General features: G+C 29.8%; 1 protein-coding gene across 4 annotated transcripts in view; it reads left to right on the top strand.

Annotated features, from left to right (window-relative positions):
- LOC117168421 overlaps positions 1 to 22,207 on the top strand; it is a 230,340-nt gene that overhangs the window by 194,190 nt on the left and 13,943 nt on the right. For 3 of the 4 annotated variants that reach the window (XM_033354055.1, XM_033354056.1, XM_033354057.1), the window contains 5 exons: positions 2,644 to 4,638; positions 4,981 to 5,184; positions 12,775 to 12,956; positions 15,618 to 15,866; positions 19,264 to 19,425. In XM_033354055.1, the coding sequence (XP_033209946.1) occupies positions 2,644 to 4,638; positions 4,981 to 5,184; positions 12,775 to 12,956; positions 15,618 to 15,866; positions 19,264 to 19,425 (2,792 nt within the window). The remainder of the gene's footprint in view (positions 1 to 2,643; positions 4,639 to 4,980; positions 5,185 to 12,774; positions 12,957 to 15,617; positions 15,867 to 19,263; positions 19,426 to 22,207) is intronic. The other variant, XM_033354058.1, reaches the window with a different exon arrangement.

Genomic DNA, 22,207 nt, shown 5'->3' with positions numbered 1-22,207 from the left:
GGTCTCGGATATCGTTTTCTTGCGAAGATATTAGTGTTTGATCAAAACTCGAAACTCAGATTTTTCCATATTAAAAAAAACTCGGAGGTTAGTCGCTTCTCAAAGCTGTAACTTGTAAATGCGTAAACATAAATGGCTGAAGTTTTGACAGGCGTTATTTGAAGGATCAAGCTCGACAAAAATGGTTCACATTAGTGAATACTAATGCCATCTCTTAGAATTTTCAGGTACTTATCAGACTGCCTAGTAGTTCAATAAATTTGTAAATTTGATGTTATTCAATTCTAATAAGTCAATGAGAAAAACCCTGGTTTAGAAAATAAAATAAAAATAAAATAAATAAGTAAAGAATCGTTGAATTTGAAAAATAAACCTGTTTTCTAGTCAACTGATATTAAATAAAATACACATCATTTTGAAAACATTTCTTTGACGAAAAGAGTTTGAATTAAAAAACAAACATTACAGAAAATTCGAATTTGAAACTATTTTACAAACATATTTTTATTGAAAACAGATAAAATAGGAATTAAATTTAAAGCATCTAATCTTTAAAATTTAAATATCATTGAAAGTCAAGTTGTATTTGTTGGGTTATTGTTAATATTCAAATTTTTAATTTATTTAGAAAACAGTAAGTAAAAGGAAAAATAAACCGCATTTGAAAGAATTACAATTTTTAAACTTATTTTATTTTGCTTGACAATAACTAAAATTACAGTTTTATTTCATGAAATTTTCTTAGTTTTTTTCATCTCAAAACTCACAACTATAAAGTCGGCAGAAAGCACTATGGTTAAATAACTTTTAATCCATTTGATATCTTTTAATCTAAAAATAGCGCGCAAAAATTATATGCTGCAAATACATTTCTTATTAATTAAAAAACAATTCATTTTTCTAATGTCTCGATTGAAATTACTAACACGTCTGGATAAAACTATCTTTTTCCACTGCATTGTTCAATTTGTCAACGTCTTCACATTAAGCGCATTAAACCTAATACAAAAATGAGAAATTCACCACTTAAAATTGATATTTGTTAAATATAATAATATTATATAAATATATAAAATATCATATTTTACCATTTTTTTCATGATATGAATTGGTATTTTTTTAAATGACTATATTCATCCTATTTTATTTGCAATGTGAAGCCTATTAGCGTCACTTAGTAAAGATCAACTTTTAAATTGATTGAACCTGAATAATCGTACAGTTATTAGAACAAATTTCATATTTGATTGGGTTTGATTTATATTTATTGGTCCAAGATTAATGGTTCGAGAAAAAAATACATAATTCCAATGTCTTCTTTGTTAATTAATATATTCAATATTATTAATTATTTTATTGAATCAATCCAAAAGAAGTTGAAAAAATTAAATATCCTTCTTTTCTGCTATATTCTCATTCAGGATCGCCGTTGGTCCGAAAAATCGGGATTCTCGGGAAATAATCGTGCATTTTTTGGGACCGGGAAATGATAGTGAATTTATTTTTGACCGGGAATTTAAAAAATATTTAAAAGAAAAATCTGTCCACGTTCAACTTCAACAGTTTTAAAAATAATTAATTACATTTTAACGTTAAAAATTAAACTGTTTAAATTTCAAAGTCTTAGAAATTTAAAAAATCTAAACGTCCGACTGAAACTTTATAAACTGTTTTTAACTTTAAAGTAACTTCATAATAACATATTCGTAATTAGAGGCTATTATTAAATTTCAAATATTATTTCAGTCTAAAATATTTAATTTTAAACACATTCAATTTTAAATTTTTAAATAAGAAAAATAATAATTATTTAATATTTAGCAATATTGGACTGCTCATTTCAGACGAATAAATGAAAAGCAAATATTTAAAAGTAAAAAATTTGAAACTGAATTGTTTGACATAGAATGATTATGCATGTTGGAAAATTATTTTAAGAGAATATTTAAAAAGATTTTTAAAGATTTCCAAAATTGTCAAGAAAAAGCTGGAAGGCTTCAAGGAAATTTTGTTTAATTTGCAGGATTTTCTAGAAACTTTAGGAAAAAGTCGATTCATTTTAAACGATAATTAGAAGTACTAAAAAAAATTAACTTCTAATCTAAGAAGTGTTCAGTTAAAAAAATGTATTTTTCCATTGTTAAAGTTTCTAGCTTGAAATTCTTTAGAACAATATAATTTTGAAAATTTAAAAGTTAATTGATTGATTCTTGAATTAAGAGCATTGAAAATGATAACTTTCATTTATATTTTTGGTATTGAATCCTAATCTTTGAACTCTATAATTGAGAAAAGTTCAAAATTTAAAATTTTGCAGTTTATCTACATTTCATAAAAACTTGTTCAATTGAAAAGTATTAGTACCTTCCTTTTTTGCGTTTGAATTACTGAGCATTGGAACACAATTGATTTTTAATTACAAAACTTTTTAACTTTAATTTTAAAAGTTTAATATCCAAGAGTTCCACTCTAAGTGCTTAAATTTTGGTTTATTTTGTATTACTTCAAATGGAAAAATGTTTAGCTTTAGACTTCGCATTTTTTAATTTTATTAACCGTGGAAAATGTTTAGTGACCGGGAAAAACCCGGAATTTCTTTCTTCGATTAAAAAGGCTACCCTGTTCATTTCTCTATTATTCAAGGTAAGAAAAAGACCCTCTTGGTATCAGTGAAACCCTTTGGAGGAGATGACAGCCTGCCAACAGCAAAGAGGCCCAGCGATAAGAAAGTGAACAACGAAAACACAAAATCCAAAACTATTGATATCATCGCAAAAGATGAAAAAACTGAAGTCTCTCTCAAAAGCATAAAGAAAATATCTGAAGATCAAATTCAAATTTGCGAAAAACGACAAAATGAATCTCCAAGTCTCGAAAAAATTGTTGACATGCCCTTAATTACATCTGCTAATTTAGTATCAGTAATTCAAAACGAAGAAAACGTAGGAGTTGAATCTCATGAAAGCATAGAAAAAAAGACGGACAGCAAATCCGAAAAAAGAATAAGCATCGCAAGAACTCCTGCCATTAAGAAGCCCGAAAATGAAAAACCGAGAATTTGCGTCCAGAATTCTTACAACAATAAAGGTGAGTATGCAGTCACAAAAATCACAAAACGTACCGACATCATGAATACCGAAAATAGAACAAACGGAACCTACAATTCAGGAATCGAATTAACTCTTACGCCCTTTAAAAAGGAAGCTGTTGAAGATCGATCCATATTAGTGAAAGGAAAGGACGTCAATAAGATCACCGTCCCAGCTCCAGAAGAAAAAACAAAAGAATCATCTCTCTTAGTAGAGCGCAGGATCGAGGGAGATGTTGGGAAAAAATTTAATTTTGTTGAAAGTCGGGAATCTGCTGGCGAACCAGATGGAAAAGCAGACGAGGATGTATCTGAACCCCCAGCTCTTCCAAAAAGTCCCCCACCAACTGAAGTAAAAACAAACGGGTGTATTCGGGAAGTGGAACCAAAATGCATGCTCACAATAGCAGAACCAAGGGCGTCTTTTTTGCATGGCGAGTCGAAAATTAAACCCTTGGTGCCTCAAAAACCAAGCACTTTTTCTCCGAAAAATTCGACATCATCTACGAGTACCATAACCTATTCTACTTTTTCGAATAACATCACCGCTCTCATTCCTGCGAAAAATAGTCCACTTAGCAGCTTTTCAGTTCCGATTCAGAATCCTGCTTTGCAGAATCAAGTCAGTCAGGTCTCGTCACAAGCCAATTCCAACGAGGTCAAGGATCTTTCAGCTACACGGAACTGCAATTATTCCTACTCTACAATGAGTGAAAGTAAGAACAATGAGCAGTCACAGAATATCACATACAAACCCCCACAAGTTCAATCATGCCAAAATGCTCAAGTGGAGTCGCCTTCTAAAACGGAAGAAAGCCCAAAACCAACGGAAAACGGTACGAGAACATTTGGTCTTGGTTCTCCTCCGAGACCCAAGCCACCTTCTATATCCATTTTTAAAACTCAGCAACCCGAAGAAGATGTTGAGATTGATGAAGATGATCTTGAAAATTCGGACTTACCAGCCGAAATGATTCGATCACCAAATAAGAGAAGGATGGCTCCTAAGCCACCAGCAAGTCCAGCTGATGACGCCCAGGCTTCTTTATTTGCGAGGAATCCAACAACTGTGATGAAATCTGATTCTCCAGTTGTTCGCGAGAAAGAAAAAAGGGAGAGGGCATCATCATGCAGTCCAAAATTTAGAAAGGCTGTTTGTGAAGCTCCTGATCCTTCAGTCAAGGCACCAGAACCAGCACCAAGGAGGAATATTTCCTTGTCTCAAGATAGCCTAGCCAATCCAGAAAGGACTGAGGAGAAGAAGAAGAGCAGATCTCGATTCTCCTTGAAGAAGTTCCTCAGGATGGGATCTAGAAAAGATGTGGATATGACTTGTGGTTCAACAAGTTCTAGAATGAATGAAATTCCCTCGACTCCTCAACCTAAACCGAGGCTGGAGATCATTCACCCTTTGGAACTTGATGGTGCTGCTGTTCAAGTCCTTGGGAATGAGGGACATTCTAGGGTTAGCGAGGACGTCCCGGATTCAAGAAACGATGGGTCGCTAGCGTTCAATTCACAGATGACTAGTGGAGTTCAGCAAGTAACAAGTAAGTTCCCAGCTTTGCTTCATTGATCTGAATAATCGGTTTGCAATTTGCATGCTTTATTTTCTGAACACTTATCTAATGAATGAATAGGCAATGAATGAATAGTCGATTAGTGATTGGATAACATGGAAGATGGTTTTTTCCATCTAACTAAAGGTAGTAAAGGTTACCAAATTTTCTTCATTGGATAGGATGAAAGATCCTATCTAATACAAAATTCTTTGTACAAAAGAACGATTCCATGCTTTTAGAATTTCTTAGAAGAGTGGCTATATACAGTTTACTATAGTTAAAAATTCTACGCTATTAAAATGACCAATCGAAAATCTAATCATGTTTCAGCGAGGCCAGGAAAACCACCACCTCCACCAAGAAACCAGTCTCTGGAGGACTGGTCCAGATTGGATCCTGCTAACAAACCAGCCAGACCACCGCCTCCTCGAACTGACACGAAACCGCCCCCGAGAGGAGAAAAACTACCCCCAAAATCTTGGCAACCAGCCTCTAATCCTTCATCGACGTCTGACTCAATTTATGCGAATTTGGGTAAGTTCAGGCCCATACAGTGTAACTAATGGCTAGATTCACGTATGTATGTAACAGCCATACTCACACGATACTCGCACCTGCTTTTCATAGCTTGCAAGTCAGGTCGAAACCGTGAACCTAAACTTGAAGATTTTAAACGAATCTTATATAGTTTTTATTCATCTCAAGTTTTGCAGGGGAAGAAATATTCTCTCTTGCATTAGAGAGTGAATAACATGGTCGAATTATTAACAAACCTTATTTCTTTTCCTGCACAAACCCAAGCTTTCTTTTGGACAGTCTCCTTTTGATCACGGTACCTGTTTGCTTCACCTTAACTACCCAACTTCTTCTCACGCAGCTGAGGAAAAGACTGGTACTGTCGCGCTTGACGGCAGGGGGCCTTTGCACCTAATGTGGAATAATTACGAAAAATCTTTTAATTTTGCAATTAATTGCTTCGCTTCATATTTTATTCCCAATGAAGAACAAAGGACCCCCCTCTCACGTGAGTGAGGGGAAGTTGGATAAGGTAGGTAGACGACGATCAAATGGACATCGCCCTTTCTTGTTATGGCTAAGCCTATTTGCAAAACAATATTTACTCTTTAATTTTCTCGCTGATTACTACCAATTACAACCTTTGCATAGATAAAATAGATTGCATTTATGCAGCCATGTTATACTGATATATAACTTTCACTGTCGAGTTGTCATCATTAACGAAACCTAATACTAGATTTTTGCGCATCCTGTGATATTTTATACAATTCATACGTTGAATCGATCGTTGGCTAGAGAGCATTGAAAATTTAGTGAATCGAGATAGAATCTGAATATCAATTTGAGATATCGCAGTAAAGTTTGAGAATGGCTGGATAGTTTCCTAAAGCTAGCAGAATGCGATAAATTTTAATTAGGTGTTAGAAATAGAGAGAGAGAAGAAGAGCGTGAGATACCAACGACACTCTGTAAATAATGGAAAAACCTGTATCTATAATTCTTAAAGTGCTATGTTTTGAAATAAACGTTTTCTTCGTCTGAAACAAAGAGAACCTTGTTTTTTTTTGGTCACGTGACTATTTAATTTTTCGCATCCAAACCGAATTTATTGATTAGGGAGGCTTGTTCGTTGCACCTTTGCTTTTGATTCTATAGCCAGGAATATCGGACTTTGTTTAAAAAAATAAATAACTGCCTATGGGTGGGGCCTATTCTAAAAAACGTCCAAGGTTCCTGTTACCAATATTTACCGGTTACTCAGGAATATTAGTTTTATTATCTGTCTTAAAAGTAATTATTTCAATTTGATAAGTAATAAATGGGTTAAGCAGGGCAGAATTAAGAAAAGAGGTAGGAAACACAATAGATAGAAATTAATGAATGCAGAATTCAATGAAGTGAGGAATAGAAAGGGAAAAGGGAGGATATTTGATTATGAAAATTAAAAAATTAAGGTTAAGAAACAGAAAAATAATTTTGAGAATGGGAAGAGAGAATATGAAGATTAATCGAATTGGGTTGATATGAGAAAGGAGGAAGAGAAGGCGTCATTTCTGTAAAACAAAAACTGAAGGGATATTCAGATAAAAAAAATAATAAACTGAGAAACATTGGGGAGGGGGGTGATATTTTAGGGATAAAGGATTGGAAAATTAGAAAATGGAGAAAGATATAGCAGAAAGTGAAAAAGGACAGTGAATACTCTATTATTGAAATATGCTATGGTTAGACATGAAATATAAGCTGACAAACGACTACAACCCCCCCCCCCCCCCCCCCCCCCAGAAATAGCCGTATCTGCAGTTCGGATAAGGCATCTATCACTTTTCCTAATCTATAAAATATGATTTTAGTCTTTATAATTTTGGAAAAGACTTGTTGGAACTAAAGGTAAGACTTTTTTATTTTCGGGGAGGGGGGTAGAAATCGGTGGTATAAAAATGAAATAGGAAGATCTAAAAAAGGGAGAGCTATGGGATGAATGTCAATAGAGACAAAAGGGAAATAATTAGAAAAAGAAAGAACAAAAACAGAACAACAGGAAGAATTCAAAATAAAGAATTAAAAAAAGTTAAAAATATTAGGAAAAGCTGATAAAAGGATACAATAGTAAGTAGAGACACATGAGCAAATACATAGATGAGGATTGAAACACTTTAAAGTAGGTTGGGTGGAAGAAATAATATAAAAAACTTAGATCTAGAGGAGGAGAAATAAAAAATGAGATAATAAGGTGGATGGATATTAAAATAAGAGTAAAAGTACTAATTGGAGATTTTAAATCGAGAATAAGGAAACATGATGAAGGCTAGAGATTGGATGGATATTAAGGATGTAGTAAAAATCGTAATTAGAGAAGAATTTGAATCAAGAACGGGAATAAGTAATGGAAAGGAAGGTCAAATGATAGAGTAATAAATACAGACAAAGAGAAAATAATGACAAAGCGAGAAATATACTTAGTGTTTGAGAAGAGGAAAGAAGGCGATGAGTTTGGGTTGGTCAAGAAACGGTAAGAACGTGGATAAAAAAATGACTGCATGAAAAAAAACGTCGAAAGATATCTGATTAAATAGGGACTTGAATAAGCTAATTATGAAGAGAGGGAGGGATTTTGGGAGACGAGAAAAGAAAGAAATATTAGTAATGTCATAGATCTAGAAAAAAAATAATATAAAATAATAGGGATTATATAGTGGATAGATATGAAAGGTATAAGAAAAGTCATAATTGGAAGAATATTTTAACGCGAGGATCTAGGAAAAAGGTTGTAAAAATGAAGTAAAGATAAAAATATTGGGAATGGCAGATCAAGGGATACAATAATGAATAGAGATAAAGGAGGAGATGATAAGAAATAGAGGGAGAAAATTGAGTGAAGAATGGTAATAAGAAGAATGTTAGGAAAAGTAGGTTAAGGCACACAATAATAGATAGGAGTAACAAATGGAATGATTATAAAAGGTGAAAAGAAGGAATAATTATAGTAATTGCATAGATTTAGGAATATGAAAAGAAAAAATGGTAAAGGGATAAAATAATCAGTAAAGTTACATGAGTGACTAATTAGAAAAGGGCAGAAACACTTCAAAGTCGGTTAAGAGGAAGAAATATTGTACAAAATATGGATCTAGAAGGGGAGCAATAAAAAAATAGTTAACATAAGAGGGAGGATGGATATTAAAGTTAGAGTGAAAGTATTAATTGGAGATTTTAAATCAAGAATAAGGAAAAAGGGTAACGCTAGAGAGCGGATGAATATTAAGGATGGGGTAAAATTGTAATTTAAGGCCATGTGACGAGTGGGTCACGTGACCAAATTCCTACCTTACCCTCACTTTTTTTATTTTCCAACATATATTCACACGAAGCGCCACATCGAGTTCAAAATTTGGGATTATTATCTCAGTGCTTCTTGTTTAGCATGCCAAACTTTCAAATCGATGTGGCGTTTCGTGTGATAATAAGTTGGGAAATAAAAAAAGTCGCTGTAAGGTAGGAATCTGGTCACGTGACCCATTCATCACATGGCCTTAAGGAGTCTTTAAATCAAGGACGGGAATAAGTAAAGGAAAGGATGGTCAAGTGGAAAATTAATAAATACAGGTAAAAAGGAGGTAATAAGAAAGTGAGAAAGATACTTCGGGTAGCAGAAGAGGAAGGTATAATAGATAAATCATAAATCTAGAAGGGAAAAGTAAAAAATAATGGAGATAAGAGAGTGTATTGGATTTTAAAGACAGAGTGAAAGTCGCAATTTTAGGAAATTTTAAATTACAGACGATAATGAGTTGAAGAAGAATTGGGGAGAGATATCTGAATAGAAGAAGAGGAAATAATAATACTAAAAGCATATCTATTCAGGAAAGATTAGCGAAGAGTTTAGGTTGGTAAAGCATTTGGATAAGAGAATTACTAGATGAAAGAAATGTCAAAGTATAGATGAACAGATAGGGATAAAAAGAAGATAATTAGATAGAGAAGGAGGGACCTTGTGGTACGAGAAAAGGAAGAAGTATTAGTAAAATCATAGATCTAGGAAGAAACTAATAGAAAATAATGAAGATGAAATAGTGGCTGGATACAGAAAGAAATAATTTCCTGTGATAGGAAAGTTTAAAATACTCAAAACCAAAAGGAACATTGAAAACAAGTAGTTGGTCGTAAGAGGACAAAGAAAGGTTTAATGAGAAGAAGAATGAAATGTAGATAGGAGAGGGATTAATAAATAAAGCAATGGAGAAGCTGATAAGAATAATTGAAGACTATATAGAGTTAAATAAAAAAAAAAGAAAGTAATGTAGTTCGAAAGTGGGATATTGAATCTAAAGAGAACAAAAAGAAAGTGTGTAAGACACTAGAGAAATAGAGAAAAAGGTAAAATACTGATTTATCCAAGAAGAAAAAGGGGAACGAATATAAGATTTTAACAAGAAGTTCAACTTAATGGACTTGTTAGGAGGGGTTTAAAACATGATGAAAAATGATGATAGAGAAGATGGACAAAAATATAAAGAGGCAAAAACAAAAAGAAGAGAATAAAAAAATAGTCAATCCGTATTAGGAGCAGATTTGCAGGAATCTAATAATACAGACAAATGTTTCCTTAGAATGGGCCCGGCCTATCCGAGTAATTTTTTATGAATCTTCTTATGATTTTTATGAGACTTTTTATTGTTTATTGCGACAGCTTTTTATCGAATTATCTCTAGTTTTTAAAGCTTAATGATTTATGAGTTTTATCTAATTAACAGCAAGTCATAACTTCTAATCGTGAATAATAGCGAGTAAAACAGAACTCATTGTAGAGAAGTTGCGCAAGATGAATCAGTAATGTTAGTACTTGAACTTCAAGATTTTCTCACGTTACGTCATATTCATCTTGAAGAGCAGTGTTGTCGATAGTACAGCAACAAGTCGAGCCTGTTGTGGTTGGCTTCTGATTATTTTGGTGAATACTTTCTCTTTACGACTTGTGTCATTGATAAATGTGGCATGTTGAATGCAACTTCTTTAGTGTCACGGTTGACCATATTTTGCCGGCAGTTAAAAAAATGCAGTTTTAACTGATGCTGGGTGCAACTAACGCCGCATGCATTGAATGTATAATTATCATCATGTTCCCTTGGATTTGTGTCTATAAATTCTACATTCTAGATAGAAATGCCTGCAAATCTTGGAGCGTCTGCTCCCTTCCACTCTTATATCAGCTAAGTCTTATATAATATATTTACCATTCAATCTTGTTTGTTTTTTAAAAGTTTCTTTTGTGTAAAGGATTGTCAAGATTCAATGGAATGAATCGCCAATTATTGACTATGAGAATCGTGAAATAGAGTTAACATTTCTTGTAAAATCTATACTTTTGAAATGTGAGGCCGTTCAATAACTACGTCACACTACTAGGGGGATATATCTGAAGTGCTTCATCAAATTAAAATTAGTGATTTTATTTTACAAGTAAAATATCCAAGTACAGATATTTTACTTTTTCTCCTAATCCCTTCTTTACGCCCTTTTTAAAGGATTCCTCTTTTTGCAAATTTTTTGTTAAAAGTTCATTATTATTGATTGAAAAGTTTACTATTATATTTTTGGTTCAGAATTCATCTAATTTGGTTTAAAATTCTGCTATTTGGTTGAAGAATGAACTATTTTGTTGAAAATCCGTTTTCTTTTGGTTAAACATTAAATTTTCAACTGAAAATTAACTATTCTATTTAATGTTCGAAATTTAACTATTATTTAAAAGATAAACTCTTTTGTTAAAGATTTTTTTGCTCTAAAATCTAATTAATTTGTTGAATATTGATTATTTTTGTTGAAAATTTGTTTTTTAACTAAAAATGTAGCCATTCATTATTGATTGAAAGTGAGTAGTTCTTAGATGAAACTTTAACAATTTAGTTGATTTATGTATTTTGCTGTAAATTCATATTCTCTGGCAGAAAATTATTTTCCTTGATTAAAAATTAAACTTCTTGGTTAAAAGTTGAACTACTTTGTTACAAATTTGTTTTCTTCTCGTTAAACATTAGTGTTTTAACTGGAAATCTAAGTACTCTATTTTTTGTTCAAAATTTAACCATTCCAATAATTATTGAAAATTAGAAGTTCTTAGACGAAACTTTAACAGTTTTATTAAACATTCATATTTTTAAATGTAAATTGGTCTTTTTGGCAGAAAATTAATCTCCTCGATTAAAATTTTAACTGCTTGGTTGAACGATGGATTACTTTGTTGAAAAAGAATTTTATTATATAAAGATCCAACCAGTAGGTTAAACATTTAACTATACTTTTAAATTTTTAAAAATTAATTTTACACTGCAAATTTAACTATTTACTTGGTTTTTTTTGTTAATAATTAAATTATAGCGTTAAAATTTTATATATTTGCGTATAAATTTCTATTATGTTCGTATAAAGTTAAACTATTTGGTTAAAAATTAATATTTTTTTGTTCGAAATTAAAATTTTTTCAGGATAATTCGTCTTAAAATTGCTTAAATTCTTTTTAGCTCTGGACTAGTTGAGAATTTTACTTTTTTTAAAATTTCGTTCTTTTCTGGCAAAAATTTTACTTTTATGGTGAATTCGCCAAATATTTGCTTGAATTTTTTCTGTCTTGACTGAAAAATTTTTCCTGGTTGAAGATGGAACTCTTTTGTTAAAAATGCATCTTTTTAGTTTGAAAGTTTATAAACCCTTTTGGCATAAATTTGACCTTCTTTAGTTAAAAATGCAACTAATTGTTTGAAAAATCTTTTGTACAAATTCAATTTTTTAAAAAATTTTATCGTTTTGTGCTTTATTTGAGGTGTTTATTAAACTAAATCAAAGAACAATTTTTATTCAAAGCGTGATGTGGTTTTTTAACGGCCCCTATATCCCCTCTCTAGTTATTGATCAAATTAAACAGAAGATTTCAAACATTCAGATAATGATTTTGCAAGGAAAGAAATGATTTCCTCTTATATCAGAAACTTCATTTCAAATTATTTAAAGAAAATAATCAAAAATGCAACATAAACCATTTTAATAGTTAAGACTGTGGTTCTTCCGTGAAAGAGCGTGTTCTAAAACCTTAGAAGTTTTTTACTTTGCTTGTCCTTGAAGATTAAAAAAAATGAAATTATCGACACAAGAATTCTCAACCTGGTCGCATGCATGTTCCATATTCATTTTCATTTCGCCGTCCGAAAAATAGAAGGAATGATCTAAATGCTTGAAAATAACATTGAAGAATTTCAAATTGCAAAAAAGAAATCGTTTCGGTAAAGGTAAACGAGATCAAGGCTATCGTTTTTGTTTCTATGAGGAAAATAGAGCTATAGAGTAGAGACAAAAAATGGTGGCGCGATATAGTGATCCGGAACAAAATCTCAGATCGTGCCCGCGATTTTGACGTGTATAGAGTAGTACGGGATAAAAGAGTGAAAACTTTCTTCGGCTTTACTTTTATCCACTTTTATCAATACCCCTGGCTGTGTGTAGGTACGTACTAGCTTAGTGTTTAGCCAAGTAACTAGTAGCTAGCCTGTGATATGCCTTGTGTCTTGTGGTACTAACACTGGCGCTTGACCATGGCGTACGGGCCTGCAGCAGCGGAGGATGTTACAGGTGAGATACGAAGTGCCCTGGCACCATCGAAACCTCAAAGAACGGCCAGCATGAGGGACCAGACGATTTCTCAACCTCCACTCAAAAAACGGACCGTCCACAAACAGAACGAGAACCAGGACTACGAGCCTCTCGATTCCAATTCTCCTACTTCAAACTCTCCAGTGAGTTTTCTTTTCAAGTTAAAAAAATAAAGATTTTTATTAAAACCACCTCATTATGAGCCTCTAACGACCCCAAAAAAATAAAATGATTTTGAGAAAAATATCGCACATCACTCGCAGTGTTACACACTTCTCTTCACGTGGAGTTCACTGTTCGCAGGCCATTGCGAACATTGATCTCTCCTTGAAGGTGTATCAAACCCAACTTGTAATATAATATACTATTATGTAACGCAGGCATGATTTGCGCTTTTAATCAGCGTCTTTTTACTTCAGAACGTAACCGTTTACACAACAGGAGTGAGAGCGAATGCGCATGCGCGCAGTGCAAAAAGGTGTGCATAATACTCCTAAAAATATGATAGGCTCAAAATCGAACTGCACGCATGCGCATTCACAGTCGCCCGTATACGATTACGGCCGCATCAAGATAACCTCAAATTTCAGACATAATAATTTTGTAAATCACAAATTTGTTACATAAAGTATCGTGGTGCTCCCAAGAAGCAAACTTCTTTTTATCCTCCCATTTATATACTTTTTAAAAGCACTAAAAACGACGAACGTAATTCTGAAATATAAAGATGGAAAATAAAAATTAAAGATTCAAATTTTCTTATAAACTAAAAAGTATAAGATACACCAATGGAAGTTTTCTTGGATTCATACTCTTCCGATTTAAAAAATTCAAGCGTGTTACATTTTGGGTAAATTAGGCGGTAGCTCTCCAGATTTCTAAGCTGGAATTCTAGCTTCAATTCCTGCTGCGTACATTTTTTCATTAAAATTTTTGGTATTGCTTACACAATGAATAATGTTTTTTAATACCTAATTGTCATAATTCACTCGCATGTCTAATTGAAAGAAGAAAAATGAGAATTTTTTATTAAAAAAAACTTTTCTTGAAGTAAAAGTAGTGAAGGTTGAAAGCCCAGTTTTTCCATATGAAAAATATGATTAAAAATTAATATTGTGGTTAAATTTAAATAAACTTAATATTTAATTTCAATATAAAAACTTTTAATAAAAAGATTCCGGCAGTAGGAATTTAGCCTAAACTCTTTGGTTACAAACTGATAGCGCTACCATCTGATCTAACCAGGTGTTGAAAAACTTAAATTAGGTTCCCGATTGTACAATTTTACCGCTTTCTCTATGACAAAAATTAAATTTCATTTAGTGTCCATGTAGAAAAGGCTCCAACAAACACTGTCAAAGTTCATATAAAAATTATTTCAAATAAACAATTATTCATTGCTCATTAATATATTGCTTATATTTTCTCCTAAATTAGATCAATTTTTTACAAAATTATACAAAAATTGCATACTTTAATATTTATCTTTTGACAGTTCAATTAATATTCAATACTTCAAGAACTTTTTCAATTAAGATTACAACTGGCAGATTTCATAAAAATTAGTTTGTTACGCTTGTTGTGTTTACATTTGAATTAAATTTATAAGATTGAATATTTTAGATTATTGAAATGCTAAAATGCTGCCAAGCTGTAATTGAAAAATGTCGATGTTTTCCTATTTTTTATCTTTTTTAATTTTGTATGGTGCAAAGAAACTTGAAATAAAAAAATATTAATAAGGAATTCATCGAAATTTAAATTTGTAAACTTATTTATTTTATTATGTATATTAGTAGCGGGGTTTTTTCCCCAGCATGGTTTAAATTTATAATTCTTCAGTTTTCCAAAATTAATTTTTTTTACTGTTTCGACTATAAGTATTATTGATTTGAAAGTATTTATACACTTTAAATAAAATTTATTTACTTTCTTGTGTAGTTACATTAAAATTATAAAATGTATTAGATATCAATTTAGTATTGCTTAAATTTTCAATGGTTCCATTCTAAAGTTGTTATTTTTGCAATTGTTTAACGCTTAATGAGTTATTTAAATTATGTGGAGCTTAAAATTCAGATTAATACATTTTAATTCTATTTTGAATCAAACTATTTTTAAGGTTTTGAATTAGTATTCTATGATTCATTGAGATGTACTTTTCTTTCTTTTGAAAGGGCGAATGAGAATGTTATTTTCCGAATGAAAACCTAGAAAAGGTAAAAGATTGGGTTGGTTATGAGATAAAAATATATTTTGAAGATTATTAAAACTTTGTGCGAAATAAAATAATTAATAAATTATATTAATAGAATGTAAAATAACAATAAAAATATAAACATAAATTCTTTTACTATTCTGTTTATTATTATTATTTTGCATTATATTGAATTATTTTTTATGGACATATCTTAAATTTTTAGGATTTTTATAGGTTTTATTTTTTAAGGAAACCTCTGAACCATTCATTTATCAAATTTTCGTCCAAAATTTCAAATTCTCATTTCTCGTTTTTAAAACTGAGAAAATAACATTCTATCAAAGCACGGAACACTTATTTTGTAAAGGATAAGGTACGGTTTTGAAAGACAATCGGGAAAAAATCGACTTATCAAGTTTTCAAATTAAAAATTGTTCATGCCAGAATTTTATATTTTTAACAAAGACTTGGAGACCTCTTTTAAAAGTTCGAAACTCGTTTATGATTACATTAATAATTGCTGAATCATTCTAAAAAGTGGAATTCTGCAATGATCTCAATTATTTGATAACAGAATGGATAATTTTTAAAAATATTTTTGCAGTCTTCGAGCGAGAGTCAGGTTTACGAATGCCTTTCAAGTTCTCCGGAATGCGATTCGAGTCTTGAATTGCGCCATGGGAACGGAAATCATGCGAATGGTAAAAGAAAATCCGATAGCAGTATTTTGGAATCGAATGTGGAATTCAAGTACCACCAGCCAACGTTCACCAGGTCAACGTCTCTGCCATATTGCTCCAGTGAAACTGAGAGCGAAGTTTATGCGCCCTACAGCTTCTACACTGGAGACGAAGTGAGCTTTATACCAAAAAATTATTATAATAATATTATTATTTAGATATTTTTGTAAAACTTTCATATTTAATTTTTTAAAGAGAAATTGAATCTAAAAGATCTTTAACCCTCAAGTGCTAGAACCTTTAGATTTTCCGTTCCACCTAGAACGGGTCCAGCAGACCCGAACAAACTTCACACTGAAATATCTCCGGTTTAAATAGACTTAGCTCCATTTTTTTTAAATTGTAGCCCAGAATCTTGCAAAAATGAACATTGTGCAAATAGATATGAAATTTAATTGCTTATAATAAATATTTTGTAAAAAATGAGATAACTTTAAAAAAAACATTCTTTTTTATATAATCCTCATTTTTCCCGTTAAATTTGAAAAGTATCGTAAATCACCTAAAATCAAGAACTATTACTCAACTTTTCCCCTGTATCCCTTTTTTTACAAGTATACAATGAATTTTGATATATCTAGGGGAATGTCAGTTAATTTAGGGACAACATAAATTGTCTGTACAGATAATTGAAATTTTCTGCAGAATTTACAAAATTTTCAGTAATTTTATAAATTTATGGATATTTTTTGTCATATTAACTAAACCGTTTTTGTTAAATTGTAAACTTTAATAAAAAAAATCTGTAAAGTCCGTTGAGAATTTGTTAAGTTTCAGAGAAAAGCGCTATGAAAGAGATTCTTTTTTTAATTTTTTAAGGTACTGATTTCAAATATTTTCTAAATGATTTATTTCCTGAATTTGTGAATTTAAAAGACATCGTCAGCAGTGAAGAAATCGCTAACGATTCAATCGAGAAACTAAGCTCAAAAGATGGATTAATTCTGTAAATGCAAATTTGGAAATCAAAAATATGTTTATAGAGGAAGCAGGCTTCACATTACAAAATGCTCAGAAAAAAGGGGAATGCGGAAATTTCTTACAAAAATAGAAGACTATATTCTTTTGAATAAAATAAATCCTTATTCGGTCTATATTAATATATATTAATCTTTAAGCGTTTGAAGATGAATTTTCAACTAAAAAAAAAAATAATTTTTAACCAAGAAGATAAATTTTGTACCCAAAAAAAACAATTCTTCGACTGAAATGATGAATCTTCAACAACATTAACAATTTTTAAAAAATAGCTCAACTTTTCACGAATTAGTTGAACTTTCAACCATAAAAAATAATTTTTTAAAGGAAAAATATAATATTAAAATCTTTAATGAAAAAATATTTGAATTTTAAATAAAATCCATTTGAATTAATCAAAGAACGATGAGTTTTTAACAAATGAGTTGATTTTTGAACCAAATTGTTGAACCTTCATGAGAAAAAGAAAAATGTTCTACAAAACAGTGAAATTCTCAACCCGAAAATATAAATCGTAAAAAATTAGTTTTTGTACAGATAGTTGAATTTTCCATCATGATAGTTAAAATTGTCAAAAAGAATACTTTTTAACAAAATAGTGCATTTTTCAACCAAAAAAGATTTTTCAATCAAGAAAGAAAAAACATTTCATACCAATTGTTGAATTTTCAAGTCAAGACAAAATCTTTTTCAAAACAGTTGAATTTTTAATGCTGAAAAATGAATGATCAATAACAAAAACTAATTTTTGATGAAACAATTGAATTTTTTACCAAAATAGTTAAATTTATTGAAAAACTATGACTTGTCAACAAAATAGTGCATTTTTCTATCAAAATAGGATATTTTAATCAAGAAGAAAAAACTGTTTGACCCAAATGTTGAATTTTCATGACATAAAGACGAATTTTTTGTACAAAACAATAGAATATTTAACCCTAAAATAAGAATTGTGAACAAAAAATTACTATTGACAAAATAGTTGAATTTAAAAAAAAATAGTTAAATTTGTCGAAAAAATACAACTTCTCAAAAAAGTGGATTTTTCAAACAAAAAAGGGTTTTACATTAAGAAAAAAAAGATGTCAAAAAAATTGTTGAATTTTAAAGCCAAAAACACCAATTTTCTGACACAGCAGTAGAATTTTCAACCCGAAAATATACATTTTTTACTATAAAAGATTTTCAATCAAACAATAGAATTTCCAATAGAAAAGGTCGAGCTTTACAAAAAAAGTATAGTTAAATTCTTAACCCGAAAAAATAAACTTTGAATAAAATTGTTACATTTGTATCCAAATAAGTAAATTTTCAACCAAAATGACGAATCTTTCAACTGAAATTGTAATAGTTGATTTTTGAAATTTAAACCAAAAAATATTCTAATTTTAAATCCAGATCAGTTGAATTCATCCAAAAAGATCACTGTTCAGCGCAATAATGTATATTTCATCACAGAAAGATTTTCTATTCTAGAAAGAAGAAAAATATAGGCAAAATGATTGAAATTTCGAGTAAAAAAGATGAAGTTTCTACAAAACAAAAAACATAAAATTTTTACAAAAAAAATTATATTTAAATTTCAACTAAAAGGAATTTTTAACAAAATTGTTGAATTTTCGATCAAATAAATAACTTTAACCAAATAGATGAATTTTCAACTCAAATAATAAATCTTCAATCTAAAATTGTAATAATAAATATTTTTAATTTGAACAAAAATATATTTTTATTTTGAATCAAGAACAGTAGAATTCATCTAAGTAGACGATTTTTCAACTAAATAGTGGATTTCCTAATAAAAACAGATTTCTGAATCAAGAAAGAAGAAAAATGTCAACTGAATATTTTAATTTTCAATTTGAAAAGACAAAATTTCTACAAAACAGTTACATTTTTAACCCGAACATATACGTTTTCTACAAATTTGTGGAATGTTTGATGTGGGAAAAACTGTGAAGCCTGCAATAAATAAATAGGAATTGTGATTCATTTTTAATGCCTTTAAAATATTTAATAAAGTAAACCGGAATATGGGGGAAAGTATGCAAGCAATTATTATATAGCTTGGCTTTTCATGGTAAAAAATTTCCTACTAAAAAAGTTCTTAATTTCGTAATTTTTTAATTTTGGCTAATAATAGTATTTTTTTAAACTAACATTTTAAAAAATTTTGATGACATGAGAACTTTGAGCAGATAAAAATAAATTAGAAATAAATGTAAATTTCTAAGGAAATAAAAGCAGAAAAAGTAGGTGTTAACAAATAGTCTTTTTATGGTTTTCAAATCGTATTTTTCTAACTTACTTAGAAAAATATTTTTAAAAACTCAGGGTTCTGTATAAAGAAGAATAAGCCTGAAAAAAATTGATCAGAACAAGGAATCAAAACCTCTTAGTATAAAAGATATTTTTTTAAAATTTAAATGTGATAATTTTCATTCAATACCTACTGTGAAAAATGAACAATATTTTATTAAAAAATTAGAATTCCGAAGGTGTTTGTAAATAATTTCTTCTTTTTTTTATCAGGGACCTGAAGAAGATCAAGATTGGAAAGGTAAAGATGAAGAGTCGAGACTAAATCGCCTGAGGCAAAGAAGAGGACGAAGCATTGTTCACCGAAGTTTGGAAGACAACTATGGAGCAGTCGTCGTTGCGAATCATGATGCGCTTGCGCAATTTTTGGACCAAGTATGATACTTCTCAATTTTTATTCTCATTTTTTTGCTAGAGATTCATCATTATATTTGAAAAATCATCTCTTTGGTTGAAAATTTTAGAGTTTTTTAAAAATTCGTTTTTTGTTATGAGGGATTGATTTTTTAACGGAGAATTTAATTATTCCATTTTTTGTTGACAATTAATGTGTTTTGCTTGAAAAATTAATTACCTGGTTTAAAATTAAATTTTCTTCATTGAAAATTCATCTATAGATATGCTTAGGGATTCAAACATTTTCTTAAAAATTTGTCGTTTGATAGAAAGTTTTTTTTTTATTTAGTGCTAAAAATTTCGTTTTTTTTTCGATTGAAAATTCAACTGTTTTTGGGTAGAAAATGTATCTTTTTTATTTCAAATTCATCATTCTTCCTTGGAAAATCAACTGTTCTGTTGAAAATAAATCTATTTTAATTGAGAATTCAACTATTTTTGTCAAAATGCATATTTTTTGGTTGAAAATTCAACTCTTTTTGGTACATTATAATTTTTCTTGTTTAAAAATGTTGACGATTTGTTTCCAGCTTGTAGGTTGAAAATTTAACTATTTTGAGAAAAGTCGTCGTTTTTGGATGTAGATTCACCTTTGACGGTTGAAAAATCATTTTCCTTGGTTGAAAATTAATAATTTTTTATTCAAAATTAAACTGTCCGGCAAAAAAAAAATCGGCTTTAGCTTGAAAATTCAAGAATTTTCTCTGAACTATTTTCTTACAAAATCGAATTTTTTGGTTTAATTTAATCTGATGAAATTTGTTTTTGTTTTAACATTAATTTTTTGAACCGAAAATTTTTTATTTCTTTTTTTGTTGGAAAAATCTTTTTTAGTTTAAAATTCCACTATTCGGGTTTAAATTAATTTTTATTGGATGTAAATTCATCTAATTCGTCGAGGCTTCATATTTTGTTTAAAATTGATCTTTTGGTAGAAAATTCATCATTTCTTGAGAAAAGGCATCTTCTAAGAATTTCGCCTTTTTGGATTGAAAATTTAATTGTTTTCTATTGAATTGCAGGTTTCAAAATTGAACTATTTTCAAAAAGTCATCTTCTTTGGTAGAAAATTGAACTCTTTTGTAAAAATGTCGTCCTTTTTTAAATTAATAATTCACATTTTATCGTATTAAAGTAATTGTTCGTGATGGGAAATCGATATTTTTTGGTTAAAATTGAACTTTTTTTTTATTGCTTGAAAGTTAAACTATTTGCTTAAAATTAATTTTCTTTTTGTTGAAAATTCATCTTTTCGGGTTCAAAAATATATCTATTTTGTTAGAAAATCTTTTTTGGTTAGAAATTTAACTATTTTTGGTTGTTGAAATTTTGACTTGAAACCTTAGGAATTAAAAGTGTTTCATATTCAATTCAATATACGGTATTTGCATTAATTTTATTCAAGAGAATTTACAGAGTAATTTAAAATGAAAAAAATAAACATAAGTAAATAGAAAAATAAATAATAAGAATCATTTTTAAAATAACCTAGAACAAATAAAGCCTTAATAAAGCTTCAACTCGTTCTAGATTCTCGTTGAAACCTCCTTGTGTAATTTTAACTGTAAATTAAGGAATGTCCGAAATTGCCCCAATTGACCTATTTTATAGAGGACTCCTAAATCCAAATTGTAATTTAAAAAAAAAATTATTTGCTAAATCTCTTCTAAGTTTTTTCAATGCAAAATAAGACGAAATTGAAGAAAAATAAATTTTTTTTCACTTAGACGCGAACTGGTTTGAAAAATAATACGAGCAACTCCGACTGGACTGAGGCTATTAGAGTCTTAACTAGCATAGCTTATGATTACAGTAATCTGAGCGCAAACGTTTTCATGCTCAAAGCAGTCGCAGTAAACGTAGTCACACCTAAAGCAATAAACAATCTCATAGTTGCAATTGCATTACCGATAGTTTATCATAGCCACACGCTGTCTTTTGCAGGTGGCACCCTGTTATGAAAATCCATAGTAAAATTTAATTTACAAACACGCAAATACCGTATTTTCTAACGCAATATATATGTACATTAATGTTCTGCAAAAATTCATTGGAAAATTTTTTTTCACTGCATTTTTTAGGGATTTAAGAGGAGTGTCTACGAGATAAAACCGCACTAATAACTTTCATTTCAAACCCACCCCCACCCACCCCGCAGCGCATCAAATATGGCCCAAAAATTGAAAAACTACATTTTTACGTATTATTGTTCCTTTTTAGCAATCTTCACCGTCTTTTTCATATAAATAATTACCAATGGACAATTTGAATATTTACCATGACTTTTAGACAATTTTCAATTTCTTAAACAAATGTAAATTATTTATTCTCCAAAGATGTAAAAAATTATCGTATTGTCTTATTGAAAAGTCAGAAACATAGTTGTATGTGTTCTATTTTATTTAATTTTTTTAGTTATCGAAAAAAATTGCTTGAGTAAATAAAGATTTTTTAAACAAATAGAAATTTATTAAACATTAAAAAAAACTGTATTAAAATTATGTAGTTATTCTAAAAAACGTAGCCTAGAATACTAATTTAAAAAGAAAATTGATATTTCTGACTCAATTTTTAGCAATTTTAAAAACAGACAATAAATAATTATTTAAATAATTAGATTCGATAGTGTTTTAAGAAAAATTTAGTGCCCCAAACAATGACAAACAATTACATTTTAATCATGCTAATTAAATGGGATTTCAAAGTGCCCAATGGTACGTGTTAATGTTTGAATTTCGAAAAAAATTACGGATTTTCTTTT

The sequence above is a fragment of the Belonocnema kinseyi genome, chromosome 2, assembly GCF_010883055.1.
Source record: "Belonocnema kinseyi isolate 2016_QV_RU_SX_M_011 chromosome 2, B_treatae_v1, whole genome shotgun sequence".
Taxonomy (NCBI): Eukaryota; Metazoa; Arthropoda; class Insecta; order Hymenoptera; family Cynipidae; genus Belonocnema; species Belonocnema kinseyi.
Note: the sequence above shows the minus strand (reverse complement) of the source record. Positions and strands in the feature narration are given on the sequence as shown.